The following is a 21,389-nucleotide window of genomic DNA, read 5'->3' as shown; positions in this document are numbered from 1 at the left end:
CATCCACGGGCCGGCAAACTCTCTGCGGCCTCCCTGTCTATCGACACGCCCAGCCAGACTCATGAGGTATCGGTGACCTCATGTGATGCTACTGTTCTCCCATCCCGATGCTATAAGAGAAGAGCTACTCAGGTTCGATCCCGGAGTATCGATTCCTGAAGTACTGATCTCAACATTCTGTCTTATAGCATCCACATCGCATCACCGAATCACAATGAAGGACCTAGTTAGTATTTCAACCTGGCACGGATTGAGCTGACACAAACCAATGCAGACCTTTGACGTCCGCTACGACAATGAGCTCGCCCATGAATACTATGGGGACGGGAGCAAGCTCTCCGCCAAGTACAATAGACCTTCCACTGGACCTGTCGAGTGAGACTAACCATGCGACCAGCCTCCGGGAGATCTACAAGGACAGCCATCTGGAAATCCCCGACCAATTCGATTCCACGCTGACAACGCCCCCCATCCATTTCATGACGTACGTATCGTGGTGTCCTTTGGAACATGGCTGATTTCCCCAGGGTGGCTGCGCCCGACGACGTGAATACCGATGACCTGAGACAGGTCAGCGTGCCTCCGGGTCTGAACATTGATATTCTAGACTTTTCCATGTAGAGGCTTGAGGCTTGAGGCATGTATGGTTGGCATCTTTATGACTTGTATCTATTCAGATAGATGATGGTGATGTAGCGAAATTAATAATCCCATGGCTTAGTCATGTCAAGGCCACTTCCCCGCCTTCTCCCATCTTTCACTCTTCTTACTACTCTCAACCTCCAAATGTCCACCACTCCATCATCATCGGATTTGGACCATCCGGCGTCTAAACGACGCAAAATCCGGAAAGGCACCTTTTCCTGCTGGGAATGTAAACATCGGAAGAGACGTTGCGCGTTCGACCCCGACCGCGCCGCCTGTGCTTATTGCCAATCCCGTGGCATCCCATGTGTCGGCCAGGACCGTCCGGATCCGAGAGGCTGTGACAGCAATCATGAAAATGTGCAGGCGCAGATTCTTTACGTCGAAAGGTTGGTGGGCCAGCTGGTCCATCAGCGCGACCGCCACTTCCTACCTCAGCAAGTTCCAATGACTCGGCAGCTGAGCGGTTCGCTCGTATCATTGCTTCCACATCCAAGCATGGCCCTGCTCATCCTGACCAAGGGACGCTTCTTCAGTCTGCCTTTCCAGACGATCACTACTGCGGATCAGCTGGACGTATCCACGCTACCTGTGTCCACAGCTCACCCGATTCAATTTGCTCAAAAGCTCATCCAGCTCGCACTTGGCTTACAGCAACTTGATCTCACTACATCCCAGCCAGGACTGCAACTGAACCAGAACACGAAAAGCTCGGCACGACACTATCTCGATCTAGCTACCAGTCATGTAACATCCCAGGATGCGCTCGTAGACTCCCTCGATGGTCTCGATACCCTGTCACTCGAAGCCCGCTACCACATCAACTCGGGCAACCTGCGCACAGCCTGGCTTATATTCCGCCGGGCTCTAAGTATCGCCCAGATGATAGGGCTTCCTTGGGATGACAAAGCGAGCAGCCGGGCGGAATCCGTCTGGGTCCAACTGGTATACAACGATCGGTTCCTGTCCCTCATGCTAGGTCTTCCTTTTGCCGTCAAGGATCATGGTTTCCCAAGTGAAGCCATGGATACATACTCCCCTCTTAGGAAACTCTATCGGATCCACGGGGCCATCGCAGGCCGGGTTATTGCTCGGAATATGCGCATGCAGCGCCGCGGTCGGCCATCACAAGGAGAAGCATACGATCATTATGGAGTGACGCGAAGCATAGACGATGAACTTAAGAAGACAGCCCGATCAGTACCTGTCGAATGCTGGGAAAGCCCAACCCTAGACAGCACACTCTCGGACACGGACAAGATGGAGCGAGTTTCCATGCTCATTACGCAAATGCACCAGTATTACCTCCTGATCCTCCTTCACCAGCCGTACATCTTATCTCAAAATCCTCACATCACCGAGTCCGCCACCTTACCTCTCGTACTAGATCATACATACAGCAAACAAGTTGTTGTTCCTGCTAGTCGCGAAGTACTTAATCGCTGTCTCGCGTTCCGCAACATCCGACCCATCATTTCCTATCGCGGAATTGAACACAAAGCCTTCACCGCAGCCGTGACACTTCTTTTGTCCCACATCATGGGACACCGCTTGGGTTCTGCGAATATTCTGGAACACCAACGACCTCAAGATCTAGCGACGATCCAAAAGGTAATCCGGACCTTAGATGAGCTGTGCTCTACGAACGATCCGAACCGAGAGTCTGCGGTGGAGACAAGACGTCTGCTGACTAGGCTTGTGGGCATCGAGGCCGAGGCAGCAAACGGTGTCAATCACATTGCATATCTAGACGGTGTCGACACAGATGTCATATGCAGTGCCTCGCATAATAGCCTGAGGTTACCCGTACCATACTTTGGGGCCATCTGCATCATGCCTGAGCCGGTAGAACCGCAAGTTGATGACCTTGGCTCAGAATTTCCATGGGTAGCACCTTCTGATGATTACTTGGATTGCCTGACCTCCGATGCTATCCTTTTTCCAAGTTCTTTTTGCCATGATGCATTAGCGGGCCCCACACCTGATTCTCACGATTTTACCCCAGCCCTTGCGAGTTTGGACGTTGAGCTGCAGTCTCTGGATCCCGGATACGTGGTGTCGGAGCAGCCGTGTTGAATATTTTGGGGTGTTTGAAATAATATCAAAAGGAGTTGTCTTTCAACAAATGGGGCTGTGGTTTAGTGGTATAATATTCCCTTAGCATGGGAGAGGTCCGGGGTTCGATTCCCCGCAGCTCCATTTTTTGATTTTTTGGCTACGGCTAGCGATGGACTGCTGACAGGAGTCTCGTGTTTCTGGTGGGTCGTGTCCACGCTTGCAGCGCTGGTGCAATCGACAGCTCCTGTGTGTGGGGTCTATTATGTAGAATCAACAATTACTTACCCTGGGAGTGTGAAACAGGACGGACGGCAATCTTCATTGTTATATTGGACGACAACTCATTCAATTCTCAGTCTAACCACTAGCTACGCTCTACAACTGCGGAGTATTGCCAAAGTCATATCCGGTCAAGGCCTGGAAGCGCCCACCCGCAACAGTCTGCGCCAACCGACGGATTGCCTGGTCCTCCTCCGTCGACAAGTCAAAACTGAGACTGGCCAGGTTTTCCTCCAGCCGATGGATCTTGCGTGTCCCAGGAATGGCAAAGATATCATCTCCTTGAGCGAACAACCACGCCAGCGCCAGTTGGGCCGTGGTGACCCCCTTTCCTTTGGCGATCTCGGTAAGCTGGTCCACCACGGCTATGTTCTTCTCGATATTTCCCTCTCTGAGCCACGGCAGCACGCCTCGGACATCCCCTGGCTTACTCACGTCATCCCGCGACCGAATCGCCCCGCTGAGGATGCCGTTTCCGAGCGGACTGTACGCCACGATGGCAACCCCTAGCTCGCGCGCAACCTGCAGCAGCTGGAACTTCGGGGACTCAATATCCAGGCAGAAGATGCTATATTCCACCTGTACGCACGTGATTGGGTGCACGGCATGCGCCCGGCGCAGCGAGTCGGCACTGCACTCGCTCAGACCAAGGTACTTGATCTTGCCCTCCTGCTTGAGGGCGACCATGGCTTCCATGGTCTTTTCAATCGGCGTGACCTTGTCTAAGCGGTGGACGTAGTACAAATCCACATACGGCAGTCCCAGGCGCTCCAATGATTTGTCCAGCGCCGCGCGGCAGTATTCGGGGGATGAGTCCATCCGGAACTTCCAACCGTCGTTTGCGTCGGTGTTGGCAAGGATACCAAACTTGGTGGCTAGGAAGATGTCCTTGCGCTTGTCAGGGTTCTGGGCAAACCATTTGCCCAGCAGACTTTCGGATCCGTCGTATTTGTCCGCTGCGATCGTCAGACGATGCTCTGTTGGGCATGTATCATGTATCAAGCGTACCTGTGTCCCAAAAAGTTTCTCCTCTTTTGTATGCCTCGTCCAGAAAGGCTAGGTGTTCAGCGTCCGGGAGGGCCTGGCCATATGTACCACTGGCGCCCATGAGTCCGAGGCCGATGCGCGGCAGGAGAGGACCATTTTTACCCAGTGGGCGAGTCGGGAGTTTGAGGGCGGCCATTGTTTGCTTTCAGTGAAGTGATTGAATTGATAAGTAAATGCTGTAGTTTGTATGAAGAACCACCTGAAAAACACTGCATTGGACTCATTTTATGTCCTGTGAAGCCGGAATTTGCGGTGGGAGTAACTGTTGTAGATGTCTGTTGGCCCGCCGCGGTGAGATTCCGCCGCTAATTCCGCCGCTATCTCCGATCCTCTGCTTGAGTCCCGGCAGCTGATTGGTCGTCGACTGCAGCTGCGGCGGACCAATACGGCGGGCATTAGCGGCCATCAGGCAATAATGATTTTTTGTGTTGAAGTACGCTTACCGCTGACCTCACTGCTAGATGATGCTTATTATTACTCTATGTATAGTGCTTTATTTGAAAATCATGGTGTTGATTATGGTATGTCTAATCATTGATCTTGAGCTGTATAAGGCTGAAATTATTAATCTGTTTTATTAGGATTAATCTATAAGTAGTTGGGGATTAGCAAATATGATTATATAGTTATTATTAATTCTTTTTTATATAGTCAGATTAAGGAGTTGTTCTTTGTTAGATACGTAAAGGTAAAAAATAAAGTAATATTAGTAATTAACTAGAAGGGCTTTTATTAGAAGGGCTTCTGTCTATATGGGATAAAAAGGATAATAATATAGTAATCTATATAATTAGGCACGTGATGTGCTTGTTTACTAATTAACTAATTATTTAGATATAATATTTACTATATGATTATATCTAAGATTATATAATAATAAAAACATAATATACAATGAAGTTATAGCTTGTGATCTTAAGTCTATATTATATCTAGTCTGTGGATGGTTATATAAAGTTGAAGCTGTATAATCTTTAAATTTATATAGATTTTGATGTGTATTTTTGTTATATTATCTGGATATATATTAGTATTAATACTTATATATTAGTTAGTATTATATGGTAGGCTAGGACAGATTGAAAAGGGTCAGACCCTGTCAGCCATCTGGAACCGGAATATCCTATGTTCCGGCCCGTCTGGCCTTATAACTCTAAATTGATGATATCTGAAGAAGTACAGAAATTATTTAATAGAAAAGAAGGAATCTGAAAAGCTTTTTAAAAGTTATAGAGAAACTGGCTGAAAGATATAGAGATTTCTTGATACTATATAGAAAGTCTTTAAAAAATATTAACTATAAAAAGGATTATTTAATCTGTATTTAGACAATTTTTTAGAAAATTTAACTTTTACTTATCTTTATATATCTTGAGTAGTTTTTGGACTCTTAAGTCTATTATAGTTTTAAATTCTTTTTCTTTAAAAATTACTTATCAGATTGGTATTAATTATATATTATAATTATAATATATTAATAGATTTAGTAAGCTAATCTGGCAGTACTTCTTATAATAATATTATAAAATAATTAATTAAATAAATTAAAAAGTTAACTCTTTAAAATGCTTAGATACAGTATACTCTCTTTTAACAGGACTTTATAATAGATAATAAGATTTAAACTAGTTTCTGATAAATTAAATAATTTATTAATAACTGATTTTATTTCTTCAAGTGCTTATTATATTAGTTCCTGTACTAGTATTAAAATTTTCTTAAAAATTAATTGAAATAAAAAAGTTTAAGCCGCTAATCTCTGTTAGCTTTAATAGAAAAAATAAGAATCGGTTTCTTAGTTAGTTTGATACTATACAGGTAAAGATTAGAATTAATTAATAATTTATTAAATTACCGGCTGCATAGGCTTGATATATATTTAGATTTCTAGATAGAAAAGCTAAAGTAAAGATTAATCTATAGGTTAAGACTAATTAGAAAAGTCTTATCTTATTAGCCATAACTTTAATTAATTATTTTAAATTAATTTATAAGAATCCTGTCTGTTGAAAGAAAGTTATCAGCAAGTTATCTATACTTTACTAAGAAAATTAAATAATTAATAATCTTCTTATAGAGGTTAACAGTCTATTAATCAAGATTAATAATTATAATTAAAAGGATATAAATAAAAAACCTCCTATATTAAGTTTTAAATAACAATATTTACTAGCAGATAGTAGATATTACATAAAAGACTGACTTGAAAGACTTTTGTTAATAGATTAAGTGAGTAATAAATAAATTAATAAAGATTAACTAATTTTTGAAGTAATCTAGATATTTTAATATTTAGATAAGTAATTTTACTAAGAAGATAAGCTTAGACAGTATTATAAACTGGGAACTAATTATAGTTAGTATTAAACTTGTTTAATAAGTTTAGTAGATATTTAAAGAAGATCCTAAACTAATATAGAGAATAAAAATTATATTTTTATTATAGAGTCTTAAATTATTATATTATTAAATATTTTTATCTGTTTTTTTAATGTATTTCAAATAAAAAAAATCTAAAAAGTAAGATTTTTTAGACTTTATTCAAAGAAGATCTTATAAAGAAAATTAGTTAGAAAATCTTGATAATCCTGCAGATCTTTTAAAAAAAAAGTAGGGTTTTTCTAGATTAGTATTCAAAGAAGTGTTTATTAGTAGATTATAATTATAAGAAGTTTAAAAATAAAGTATAAAGATTTAAAGACTATATATTTTTTTATATTAAGATTAATTAATGAAATTTATTTTATAAATATCTTGATTAATACTAGTTGTATGCTGTACGGGATGATCAATTAGAACTTTATAATTGAATATAAATTAAAGTATTTATTAATTAAATTATAAAGCATTAAAAAATTTAAAGAAAAGAAGGCTTTTATAACTGAACTTGCAAGAATATTTTTAAATATTAATAAGAATTTGTAGAAATATATATATCTGTATATTTTATTATATATTTATAAGTATAATATTATATTTGGATTCTTATAGATAAAGTATCAAGATATCGTGCTTTAAATTAAGAACTTAATTCTTTATATTTAAAGTATAGAAATTGAGATTTAGTATAGATAGAAATAAAACTGGATCTTAATATTTGATAAGATCTTTGTTAATGTATAATATATATAAAAGAATTGAAAGAAGAAAAAAAACTTTATAAAATTATATATAGTAAGCTTAGTAAATATTAATAAAGGCTTTTATAAGCTTAATTAATTAAAGAAGTTAATAAAAATTAGATATAAACTGTCTGAATCTTATCATCAATATTTAAATATTTTTAATAAGATTATAGTAGATATCCTGTTATTTTATTACTTAAGTATTGATTATATTATTAAATTAATTAAAAATATAGAGAATAAGAAATAAGAGGTTTTCTAGAGGTCTCTGTACTGGATAAATTAATTAAAGCTTTTAATATTATAAAAGATCTTGATTGATTTGTTAGAAAAGGGGTTTGTATATATTAATAATTTTTTAATAATTATTTTTATATTATTTATTTTAAACTTTAATAGAGATTTATACTTTCATATAAATTATTAAGCTTTTAACTAGATAATTATAAAGAATTACTATTTTTTATCTTTATTTAAAAAGTCTGTAATATATTTCTAAGACTTATTATTCTATTAAACTAGATATAATCTAAGCCTTTTACTGTATATAGATTAAGAAAAATAATAAGTAGAAAACTACTTTTTATACCTGTTTTAGACTGTTTAAATAGTTAGTAATTTTATTTAATTTTTCTAATTATCTAAGTAATTTTTAATAGTATATTAACTAGATTTTATAAGAGTTTCTTAATAAATTTTATTTTATATATATAGATAATATCTTTATCTTTATAAATAATATATTAGCTTAATATTAGATTTAAGTATAGTAAGTTTTAGAGTATCTATACAGTGTAAATTTTAAAGTAAATATTAATAAATATTAATTTAAGATTATCTTTATTAAATATTTAGAGTTTATTATTAAAGTAAAGATGAGAATCTGTATAAATCTTGTTAAATTTTAAATTATAAAGATCTAGAAGGTCCTGAAGATTACTTATAATATTCAGATATTTTTGAGATTTATTAATTTTTATTAATAGTTTTTTAATAATTAAGAGGTCTACTTAGATGTCAAACCCTAGGATCGCTTCTCCCTGTTCCTGTTAGCTTGGCTTCACTGGTATACGTATCTTCGAACTGAATCGAGGATGTATCAGACTGATGACTATTCTAGGAATGACTGATCTTGAACAAGAGAAGAGAAGTAAGGTGTTACAGACCCCTGCTAGCTGAACGACTAGTGAGGCGGACACGTCAGGCAGAAGGCTACGCCCGGACAGATGAAGACTCTTATCGAGTAGAATCCTGATCTGAGTAACCGACAACCGGAGCCGTTACACGGCACGTGACCATGATGGACATATTACTGATAAGTTATAATGTATCAGTGTTATGACAGGATGTATCAGTGCTACGACAGAACGTATCAGCGCTATAACAGGACGTATCAGTGTTATGATATGGTATAGTGATGCTATAACAAAGGATAGGATATAAGGACATTCTTTTATATACTTAGTTGGTTCTGTTCTTCGTGTTCAATTCAATTGTCTTTAAGTAACCATATGTTTAATAAAGCTTAGCAATAATACTCATCTGTACTTACTTACGGATAGCTGCGCGGCACTATCTGGCCTTACTTCTCTTCTTCTGTTTAGAACCAGTCATCTCTTAGATAGTCATCAGTCTAACCTATCTTGACTCAGTTCAAGGTATGTATTGAAACGGGAGCTAAGCTAACAGGAACAGGAAGAAGCAATCCTAGGATTTAACATATTGAGTACCAGTCAGTACGAGTATTATCTAGTAATAATTATTCATTATATTAACTACTTTAAACTCATCGCGCGCCCCACAGCAGCAGGGCCTAATAATATAAGAACTGATGGATATAGTTAGTTAATTATAAGAAAGCATCACTGTCTTAGAATAATAAAATCAGTTACTTGAAGGTTGCTTAGTAGTTAAATCTGTTAAGGTCTGATCATCAGAGCCATTCAACGGCAATTGAGCGAAGCTCAGGGCTTTCTTGACCCAGTTAGACTTGTATCTCAGCATGAATAGAGAAAGGCTTAAGAGCAAGATTAACAAGATTCTTTTTATATCTATCTACCTAATTAGATTAATATTTAATTAGTTCAAGCCATATATCCGCGAGTATTAAAAAAAGTCAGTAAATAATCAGAATAATAATACAAAGCAAATCTTCACTAGTTATACCAGATTTAAGTAATATCTTAAACAGATATTTAGAGATATTAATACAGCATAAAATATTAAATAAAAGTTATAATAACTTAAGCAAACTGAATCAGTATTTAAGTATGCTTTAGAGTTTTTACAAGTCACCAGTTATTTAGATTGGAATAACAATATCTATATCACATAATTTGAAGAAGGACTCAAGATAGAGATCTAAGAGAAACTCATCTAGCAAGAACAACTAAACATGTTGTTAAAGATGATCAAAGCAGCAGTTAAAATTGATAATAAGTTATATAAATACAATATAAAACAATGAGAGGGTCAATAAACCAGCGGGTCTATATCTTAATAAAATAGCCAATCAAGTTACCGAGTCAACAACGAAAGATCGGCATAATCTAGAAACTTGGGATACAAAGATCCTTACAGACCAAAACCAATGAAGCTGGATACAGCACAGTATCAGACTCAACAGAGTAAAATATCTAAGAAGGAACTTGAATAGCATAAATGAGACTGCTTGTACTTTAGCTGTAACAAAGTAGATCACCAGTCAAAGAACTGTAGTCAGAAACAGCAACAGCCTCAGAAGTAGTTAAAAACCATAAACCAAGATCAAGACAGAGAAGCCTATAATATTACTATTATTTAGCACGAAGTTTGGACAGATATTATAATATAAATACTAGATAGTAAGAAGCTATATATTATTCAGTATAGTCAGTTATTAGAAAACAGAATATACTGTGATTAATTAAGATAACAGGCCACCCCGGATGAGCTAATAATACTATTAAGTTAATAAGAAAATTAATGATTATCTATATTATTAGCTTGGACCACAGAAATTAATAATAACAGTTATAAGCCAGTTTCAAGAAATAACTATCTTAATATAGTTTAAAATAAATTTAAATTATTAGATAAAGAGTATAATATATTATTTAAAGATCTTAAATCCAGTAAGAAAAGATTTAATAAGATACTTAATATCCCAGAAAAATCCCTATCAGAAATTAGTAAACCCTGTCCATTGTAGTAAGATAAGGATAAGAAAAACCAAAAGAACAATAAAGAAGATATTGCTTATTAATTAGACCATATTTTAAAAGAGATCTTAAAGAATCTAGCATGATTTAGCCCAGAGCTTAAGATAATTATACAGTATTGCCTATATTGAGACTTAAGATATTGAGAATCATAAAATAAGTCTTGAAAACAATATTTACAGAGATGCTCTTGTTATCTAGAAATTTGTTTAATCTGTAGATAAGATAATATAGATTATTACTATCAGTTATCAGAGATTAGTCAGAAGATAAATGTTGCTGAAACAGAATCTTAGTATAATAAACCATATCTGTATATTTATTTTAAAAAAAGTAAAGATTATTAAAGATATAATAAACTTTCTTGGCTTATATATTATATAAACACATGCTTAATACACTATGATTAAAAGTATATCACTAACTACTGATTTAAGATACTGAAAGTAATTAAGATTAAGATAAGTCACTATCTATACTTTATCTTTAATTATATGTATAAGAGATATCAGAGATATTCTTATCACAGATTAATATATTGACTAGCATGTTTTGATAATTAGTATATAATATATTATATAATAAAGATAAAAGGCTTGAGATTTCTAAGAAGATACTTACAGCAGTTAGAACCTAACTAGCTAGAATAGTAGTTAGCAGTTACTAAGTCAGGACCATACTTGAAGATCTAAGCAGTTATATTAAATTAACTAATTCAAGTACTGGTAAACTCTAGAATGACTAGAAACTTCATGAACCCGCGATTTATGTAACAGCTTAGGATACTTAGATAATAGAAAGCAAAACCTGAACTAATTATAGAACTTAATAAAGAGAATTTAGAAACTCTCATGTTAACAGTCAAGTTAGGAACTATATTTATAATTATAAAGGATTACTACAAGTGTATAGACTTTGATATGATATCTTTGAGATAGTATGATATTATATTAAGGATTTTATGATTTAGGAATCATAATCTACAGATTAATTAGAAGACTGAGAGTTTCTAATTCATGAATTATGATTGTCCAAGATAATACTAATAAGAACTAGGTATAGGATCTGGATCTGTATGGCCTGCTATATAATAAGAAGCTGAAGCAAGGATTAAATAATCTATCACAGGAAGGTTGAAAATGCTATAAAAGCTTAACATGTCAGGTATTGAAGATAACTTAGAGGAAAATAGTACTTCAAGTATAGTTATATAAGTAATAACAGTAACCAAGCCATTATAAAGAAATTAGCTTATAGAATTATTAGGATAGGTATTAATAATAATAAAAGAGTACTAAGAATACAGTATTAACAGTACTGATATAAAGATTAAGATAACTGTTTAAGAGATAGAAGACTTATGGGAACTTCTAGCTGTGGTTAAAAGTAATATATAGATCTCACTGCAGTATAAGAGATTTGAGGACTTGTTTAAGTAGTTAGAGTAATCTGAATTATCTTAGTATAGAAAGCATGACCATATTATTGTTATAGAAAAAGAAAAGTTACTAATATATAAAAAGATTTATCTAATATCTAAAAAGGAATTGCAGGCATTATAAGAATATATTAATAACTAATTAGCTAAAGGTAATATCAGGCCTTTGAAGTCACTAGTAAAATATAAAGTCCTATTTATATTAAAAAAGAATAGTAGTTTATAATTATATATGGATTATCAATCACTAAATATTATCATGATTAAAGATTAACACCCGTTATCTTTGATTTTAGAAATCTAAGATAAGATATGAGAAATAAAATGATTTATCAAGCTTGATATTACAGATATATATTATTATATATACATCGTGGAAGATAAAGAATAGAAAACCATATTTAGAATAAAGTACAGATACTTTAAGTACTTGATTATATTATTTAGGCTTACTAATACACTAATATTATTCTAATAGTATATTAATAAGGTTTTAAGAGAATATCTTGATAAATTTATAATTATTTATCTAGATAATATACTAATCTTCTTAAAGACTGAGAAAGAATATATTAAGTATATAAGACTAGTTTTATATAAATTATATTTATATTAATTATAATATAAGTTAAAAAAGTATGAATTCTATGTACAGAAAACAGAGTTTTTAAAACATTGGATATTTATAGAGAGAATCCATACTAAGTAAGCTAAAGTATAAGCCATAAGGAATTAGTCTTAATCTAGGAATCTGAAAGAACTATAGTAATTTATTAAATTAGTTAATTATTATTAATAATTTATAGATAGATACACTAGCTATATAATATCACTCTTCAAGCTTATAAAGAAGTTGAAGAAGTATTAGTAAAAAGAACCATAGTAAAATATATTTAAAGATATTAAGCAGTAACTTACTATATTACTAGTACTTATATAGCATAATCCAGAAAAAGAAACCATTATTAAGACTGATATATCGGACTATGCTGTTAATATGCGTATAACACAACCTGAAGAAGACAGAAAGTCAAGACTGATTATATTTTATTTAAGAAAGTTAATTCAAGTAGAACTCAACTACAACATTCATGACAAGAAATTACTAGCTATAATAATAATATTGAAGTAGTAAAGGATCTATCTTAAAAAAGTAAAACATACTATTATTATAAAGATAGACTATAAGAACTTAACCTACTTCACGATAATCAAAGAGTTAACCTGAAGGCAGATAAGATAGGCTAAGATTCTGTTATAATATAATTTCAGAATCATATATTATAAAAAAGTAGAAAATAGATAAGTAAATATGCTGAGCTACAGGCCAGACTATGAATTAGATAAGAAAGCTGTTAAACCAGCTATCTTGAAGCAAAATATAGATAGGTTAATTAGTTATAATAAAACTAATTTAATAATAATATTAAAAATAGATAATAACCTAACTAGATAATTAGCTGAAGTTACTAGAGATAATAAAATACTTTAAAAGATAAGTAAGGACTTACCAGATAAGATTACTATTAATAAAGATGGATTAGTATACTTTTATAGACTAATCTTTATACTAATTATAATAAGAATAAAGATTATGGTTAAGCATTATAACAAACTACTCAAGGATTATTTAGAAATGGAAAAGACTACTGAATTAATTATAAGAAATTATTATATTCCAAACCTTAGATAAAAAGTATATGATTATATTAAACAATACAAGACTTATATTAAAAATAAGCCTGTAAGATACTAACTCTATAGATAAATATAAGTATAAAAGACGCTATAGCAGCTATAAAAATAAATAATAATTAACTTTGTTAATTTATTATCTAAATTAAAAAAATATAATATTATTATGATTATTACTGATTATCTTATTAAATATATCTATCTTATACTAAGTAAGATAATAATAACAGTAATACAGATAGCAGAACTGTTTTTAGAAAATATTGTTATATATTATAGAATATTAAAGTATATTATATTAAACTGAGATAAGCTATTTATCTTAAAGTTCTGGAGATCACTCGCAGATCTTATAAAAATTAAAGAATAAATAATAATAACTTACCACTCGCAGATAAATAGATAAATAAAAAGGATTAATCAGATAATTAAACAATATCTGAGACACTATATAAACTATTAGTAAAATGATTAGATAAATCTGTTATTAATAATACAATTCTTATATAATAATATTAGTTACTTAATTATTAAAATCTCACTATTCTATATTAATTACAGTTACCATTCCAGGTTTCTGGAAACATTATTAGAAAAGTAATAAGTTATTAATATAACTCAGAATATTATTATATTTATAGAAAACATGTATTTTTAATTATCTCAAGATATTAAATTCATGAACTTATATAGTAAGATATACTATAATCATAAATATAAAAAGAAATCTGATCTAAAAAAAAGAAAGAAAGTATTTCTACTCTGTAAAAATATTAAGATAAAATAACTAAGTCAGAAGCTTGATTATCACAAGTTAAGACTATTTGTTATTAAAGATAAGAAGAGAGTAGTTAACTACAAGTTAAGATTATTAAAATTAATAAGCAAAATTTATTCAGTATTTTATATCTTATTATTGGAACCCGCACTAAAGAATATTAGAATTATAGAAAACATAAAGATCAATAATAACACAGAGAAGAAATACAAGGTTAAAAAGATCCTAAATCATAAGAAGATTAGCAGTAAATCATAATATCTAGTAAAATAAGAAGAATATAATATCTCAGAAAACACGTGGAAACTTATCAAGAATTTGACAGGCTATCACCAGCTTGTGAAGCAATACTATTAATAGATAAGTCAAAATTCGTCCAGAAAGAAGGAGAGCCAACTAGTTAGGACAAACTAAGATCGGGCTCAGACATAGCAACTAGTTTAACACTACTACTTGCGGCAGTACTAGTTTTAGCCTTAGATATTACAGTCTTTTAAATATATAATTCTTCTTACACTTCACATTTCTTTTATTCTCATTTCTCGAGCTCTTCCAGCTTCTCAATCTTCTTTATATTACGAGCTATGAAATCGCCAGCTCATCTTAACAATAATTATTTTTACTTTTATAATTAAAGAAGTTTTGTCAGAATGACTTTCTCTTCTTCTTTGATAGAATTTTAGGCCTTGATTAAACATTTCCACTCAGTATCAGAGAAAAAAGGATCAGATATTTTATAATAATCACTGTTCGCCTTCATATACTTACTACAGTAATCAGAACTCTTGGATTTAATATATACCTTGTGTAGACAGATGCAGCATTCACAAGGAAAAATCGTAAGAAAACCCTTATCCTTAATTTATTAGCAAAGACTCTTCTTATATACAGAAGTGCTGGATGACATAATTAATAACTTGGGCAGAAAATTTGGAAATAGCACTGAACACTTACCTCACAGGGGGACGCTGCTGATTTATGTTCCTTGAGGATAAGAAACCTTGAAGAGGGGGAGTGGTGTTACAGACTCCTGCTAGCTAAACAACTAATGAGACAGATATGTTAGGCAGAAGGCTACACCCGGACAGATGAAGACTCTTATCAAGTAGAATCCTGATCTGAGTAACCAATAACCGGAGCCGTTACACGGCACGTGACCATGATAGATATATTACTGATAAGCTATAATATATCAGTGCTATAACAGGATGTATCAGCGCTATGACAGAACATATCAGTACTATGACAGAACGTATCAGTGCTATGACATGATATAGTGATGCTACAACAAAGGATAGGATATAAGAACACTCTTTCATATATTTAGTTGGTTCTGTTCTTCATACTTAATTTAATTATCTTTAAGTAACTATATATTTAATAAAGCTTAATAATAATATTTATCTGTACTTACTTACAGATAGCTACACAGTACTATCTGGCCTTACTTCTCTTCTTCTGTTCAGGACCAGTCATCTCTTAGATAGTTATCAGTCTGACCTATCTTGACTCAGTTCAAGGTATGTATTGGAACGGGAGCTAAGCTAACAGGAACAGGGAGAAGCGATCCTAGGGTTTGACAATATATTTATAAATTAAATATATTAATTAAAATTTATTTTATATTTTATATTAATTTACTTCATCCCGCTATTACAGATCTTCTTTTAATATAGTAGATTACTGAATGGTAATCTAATATTATAGTTATTAAAGGTAGAACTGTAAAATAGAAAGTTAAGAAGATTTTATATAAGAAAAATATATTTTAAAAAAAGTACAGGTATAAAAAATATTTTTAATTAAATAAAAGTATTATATTATATTTATCTAAAAATTAGTTATAGAACTTTATAAAATAGAAGTCTATAATATTTAATATAGATCTACTTACTTTTTTCTATTAATGTTTATATTAGTCTTGTTATATCAGGGTTAGATAAGAAATAGTTAAAAAGGATTAGACTTTATTAGTTATCCAGAACTGGAATATCCTATATTTTAGTCTATCTAGCTTCATAATTCTAAATTAATAATATTTAAAGAAATATAAGAATTATTTAATAAAAAAGAAGAAATTTAAGAAGCTTTCTAAAAGCTATAAAGAAACTGGTTAAACGATATAAAAATTTCTTAATACTGTACGGGAAGTCTTTATTAGAGATTAGCTATAAAAAGGATTATTTAACCTGTAGTTAGATAGCTCTTTAGAGAATTCAACTCCTACTTATCTTCACATACCTTGAGTAGTTCTTGGGCTCTTAAGCCCGTCACTCAGATAGAGTAGGATTTACAGTAGTGAGGTCTTTATGTATATAAAATAGGAATTAAATAGTAAAAACAGTGAATATAGTATTAGTTTAATTTTATTAAGAGTATTGATTTCTATTTTTTATCTTTATTTTCTACTAATATGTTTATATTTATTATTACTATCTATTACCACTATTTATTATTACTATTATTATTACTATTATCATGTCTGTGTATGTGCTAGATAATTAGAATTAAATAGCTGAGTTTTTTTCTTTCTTCTCTGACTTATACAGATATTTTTATATATATTGTTTAATTATATATTATAATACTGTATAATCTGCCTGTTAATATTATCTCTGATTATTATTATATTTTCCGTCCTCTTTATAATATAGAGAAATATTTTATCTGTATATATAAATAGTTTTTTCTTGATTAGAATTTAGTACTCTCTATAGGGATACTAAAGTTAATAGAATCATATATTTTTATTAATATATAGAAGGAGATAGCTGTTATATCTAGCTAAGATATTAAGTTTTAATGTAGTTAGATTATAGCTTATCAACTTAAGTTCTATTAATTTTTGTATATTAATATTTATCTTATTTAATTTTGTAGAAGTTATCCGCTTATTCTGTATTTAAGTTATTATATTTAGCCAGGTATAAAGACTTTTCTCTTATATTACTATTTATTAGGTGTATGAGGCGGAGTATGTATTAAATATAAATAATAAGATTAGATATTATATTGCTCTGTATGGGATAAGGTTTGGATAAGATTTATAGATAATACAGACTTTACTGTATAAGATAGGGGTTTGTTAGGAAGAACTGTACGTGATATTATTCTAATTGATAATATAAAGGAATAAAATATCAATTAGCTTATTTTTATTAAAGAGAATGTGGATAAGAATAATTCTATTATTTTTTGGATATGTATAATTTAAACTGTTTTCTTGATTTACTGTATTCTAGTTGTACGGGATATTTGTATATAATATTTTAGATAAGAGTTATATTTTTTATAGTGCTTAGGATTAGTAACTATCTGTAACGTAATCCACAAGCGAGTGGGCCGGCGCGCGCGTTATTCTCGCGTTCTTCAACTTGAAGCTATTCAACCACCAACAACTCCACCAGACATGCCTCAATCGTCAAAATCTTTGGTGGAACAAGAAGGCCGTATCTGCCTAGCTGTTGAGGCTATTCAAAGTAGCAGAATTTTACATATAAACAAAGCTGCGAGCGCTTACAATATTCCACGTTCAACTCTGTAATAATGTATTAAAGAAGTCAAATCATGTTTAGATATACATGTCAAGTCTATAAAACTGACTCTTCTTGAAAAAGAGGCTTTAAAGGACTGGATATTCTTACTTATTAAGCATGGGCTTTATTCTCAGCCGTCATATATTCAGAATATAGTATTTATTCTTCTTTAAAAACGTGCCTTGAATTCCGCAGTCTCTGTCAGCAAAAACTAGATATATAACTTTGTTAAGCATATACCAGCTTTAAAGAATTAATTCTCTTGAAGATATCATATCCAATATGCGAAATATGAAGATTCTAAGCTCTTGGATAAGTGATATGATCAGGTTAAAGCTATAAGAAAGAAATACAGTATTCTTAATAAAGACATCTAGAACTTTGACAAAACAGGCTTTACTATAAATATAATGATTACAGCGCATGTAATCACAAGATCTAACTATATAAATAAGCTATTTCTTACATAGTCTAGTAACTATGAATAAATGATCTTAATTAAATATATTAATACTGCCGGTGTGGTGTTAGCACTGTACTTAATTCTTAAAAGAAAGGTTTATATAGAGATATAATATCAAAACCTTATTCTATCTAATTAATATATCAATCTATTACTAAATAATTAAATCTTTAATAAGATTGATTTATATTAGCTTTGTGAATACTTTATTCTTTCTACTAAGGATTGGCAGATTGGGCAATATAGTCTTCTAATTCTTAATAGATATGACTCTTATTTAACTCTAAAATTTGATAATATATATAACTAAAATAGTATTATTTCTATCTATATATCTCTGTATTCTTCACATCTTTATTAACTACTTAACATTACTTACTTTACACTATTAAAATAAGTATACAGAAGCTTAATAAAACAGCTAATTTACCAGGATATTTACTATATTAATAAGATTAATTTCTTAAATATATATCTAAATATATGTTTTCTTATTTTTAAAGAATTAACTATATATAATATCTTTAAGACTTCAGGATTAGTTCCATTCCAGCCAGACAAGGTTCTTGATAGGCTGATTATATAGCTCCATGAGCCTACTCTAACCAGCAATATTTCTATTATATTAACAGTGCTAAAAATACCCAAGAATACAAGACAGTTATAGAGGCATAAAACTATTATCAAAAGACTCCTTTATAAATATATAATTAGCCTATCTTCACAGATAAAAGCAGTATTATTCTATATTATAAAAGAATATAAAATCATTAACCGGGCTGCTTTACTTGAGCAGAAAGTCAATGAATTACAGGCTAGATTAGAGAGGCAAAACACTAAGAAAAAGAGATCTTATTACTAAATAGCCGGTCTTAACAGCCTTATTGTTAAAGAGGCTAAAATCGTATTTAAACAGACTTGCAAGACTAATTAAGTTAGTGAAAATCAACTTGTATAATCAGCTACAGGTAAGAAACAGTCTCATTGCTAGGTACCATCTTGCTGCAGCGAGTGTGGAACAATTAAACATATAAGAACAAGATGTCCAACATATTAAAATACTAGTTAAACACATTATTTTGTTAATATAATGGACTATATAAGCTTTATCTTTTCATGGAGGCATGTTTGGCCGGGCGCGCCGGCCCACTCGCTTGTGCGGCCCACTCGCTTGTGGATTACGTTAGTGAAGTCAAGTAAGTTATGTAATAATATATAACGTAATCCACTACCGAGCCGCCACCTACTACCGAGCCGCCACCTCACGCGTTTTTGGCACCGGTTAAAATCCTCGCTTAATTCAACCACCAACCATGCCTCCAAAAGCGCGTCAAAATTCAAGAAATCTAGTCGAGCAAGAAGGCAGGATTCTATTAGCAATCTCTACTATAGAAAATAAGTAAATCTCCCAAATTGCTAAAGCTGCGCGGGTCTATAATATTCCACGTTTAACTTTACAGGACTGTCTTCATGGCTGCAATTATTGCAAGGAAGCACGCGCCAACTCTCATAAAATGACTTAAAATGAAGAGGAATTACTTGTATAATAGATCTTATTGCTAGATTATTATAGAGCACCTCCCCGGCCATCTTATATATAAGAAATAGCTAATATTCTGCTTGCTAAACGTGGAACTACACCTATTCAAACTGTTAGAGAGAACTGGGTCTCTAAGTTTGTTAAATGATGTAATGAATTAAAAACCCGCTATACTCGATGTTATGATTATTAACGTGCTAAATGCGAGGACTTTAAGATTATATAAGAATAGTTTAATTATATATAAATCATTATAATATAACAGAGGATTACACAGGAAGATATCTATAACTTTAATAAGACTGGCTTTATTATAGATCTAGTAGTTACTATACAAGTAATTACTAGAGCTGATTACTATGGAAAAGCATGTCTTGTATAGCTAGATAATTAGGAATAGGTTACTTTAATTAAGTATATAAATACTTCTGGTTAGGTGCTTTCTGTGTATTATCTTTAAGGGGAAGGTCTATATAAAGAGATGGTATCAGAGTAATTTATCACATAACTGGAGAATTAAGGTTAGTCCTAATAACTGGACTAGTAATGAAATAAGCCTTTACTGGCTTCAAAATCTCTTTATTTCTGCTACTACTGGCCGTACAACTAGGAAATATCATCTTCTAGTTCTTGATAGCCATGGCAGTTATTTAACACCTCAATTCAACCAGATATATAGTAAGAATAATGTTATTTCTATCTATATACCTGCTTATTCTTCACATCTACTGCAACCTCTGGATATTGGCTACTTTTTATTGTTAAAACATGTATACGGAGGCTTAGTGGAGAAGCAGATATGTCTTAGATTTAATTATATTAATAAGCTTGATTTTCTTAAAGCTTTTCTTCAGGCGCGTACAGATATCTATATTACTAGCAATATCTGCAGTGGTTTCTCTATTACTGGACTAGTTTTATATAATCTAGAGTAAGTATTCAGTTAGTTAAATATTTAATTAAGTACTCTAACACCACCAGGCAGCTGGTCAACCAATTCAGTGCCTAAGATACCTTATACTATCAGGCAGCTAGAAAAGCAAGTATCTATAATTAAAAAACTACTTAAGACGCGTATACAGAGCCCTTTCTCTTCTACAAAGGCTGCGCTAGATTAACTTATTAAAGAATATAAAATAGTAATGAATAATACTATTATTTTAATATAAGAAAACCATAATCTATAAGCCGCACATGAGAAGAAGCTTTAAAAGTAAAAGCTATCTATTAAGCAGCTTATTATTATAGAAGGTCTTTCTATCTAGAAGAGCCAGGAGCGATTCTAGCAAGAGAATCAGATTATTAAAGCTTAAGATATTGTATTTAGAGATCTAGGGCTTTTTACAGTTAGACTGCGTGTACGCGCGCCACCATAATATTCTAATTATCATATTCAGAAGTATACTAGGGTCAGATATTCTAACCCATCTAGTAATTAGTTTTATAGAGAAATGCAATTGTTTTGTTGGTAAAGCGGTGCTTGAATCTAACATAGTCATGGAAATCGGAGCGGAGGTGGCGGCTCGGTAGTAGGTGGCGGCTCGGTAGTGGATTACGTTAGGTAGGTATGTTAGATAAGCTATGC

General features: G+C 32.1%; 2 protein-coding genes and 1 non-coding gene across 3 annotated transcripts; 2 read left to right on the top strand and 1 right to left on the bottom strand.

Annotated features, from left to right (window-relative positions):
• Positions 1–214: 214 nt before the first annotated feature.
• BO94DRAFT_602052 (uncharacterized protein) lies at positions 215–2,900 on the top strand (the record flags this gene model as incomplete). Its single annotated transcript, XM_025616405.1, has 5 exons — positions 215–226; positions 275–375; positions 398–484; positions 528–617; positions 732–2,900. 5 exons carry the CDS (start codon positions 215–217, stop codon positions 2,719–2,721), a joined length of 2,280 nt encoding a protein of 759 aa, XP_025465374.1. The 3' UTR covers positions 2,722–2,900.
• BO94DRAFT_t224 lies at positions 2,773–2,844 on the top strand. Its single transcript has one exon. It is a non-coding gene; the product is annotated as a tRNA-Ala (tRNA).
• Positions 2,901–3,077: 177 nt separating the features above from the next.
• Positions 3,078–4,237, bottom strand: BO94DRAFT_536989 (Aldo/keto reductase; the record flags this gene model as incomplete). Its single annotated transcript, XM_025612168.1, has 1 exon — positions 3,078–4,237. The coding sequence occupies exon 1, from the start codon at positions 3,799–3,801 to the stop codon at positions 3,079–3,081; it is 723 nt and encodes a 240-aa protein (XP_025465373.1). The 5' UTR covers positions 3,802–4,237.
• Between the last annotated feature and the right edge of the window lie 17,152 nt (positions 4,238–21,389).

The sequence above is a fragment of the Aspergillus sclerotioniger genome (assembly GCF_003184525.1).
Source record: "Aspergillus sclerotioniger CBS 115572 chromosome Unknown BO94scaffold_21, whole genome shotgun sequence".
Taxonomy (NCBI): Eukaryota; Fungi; Ascomycota; class Eurotiomycetes; order Eurotiales; family Aspergillaceae; genus Aspergillus; species Aspergillus sclerotioniger.
Note: the sequence above shows the minus strand (reverse complement) of the source record. Positions and strands in the feature narration are given on the sequence as shown.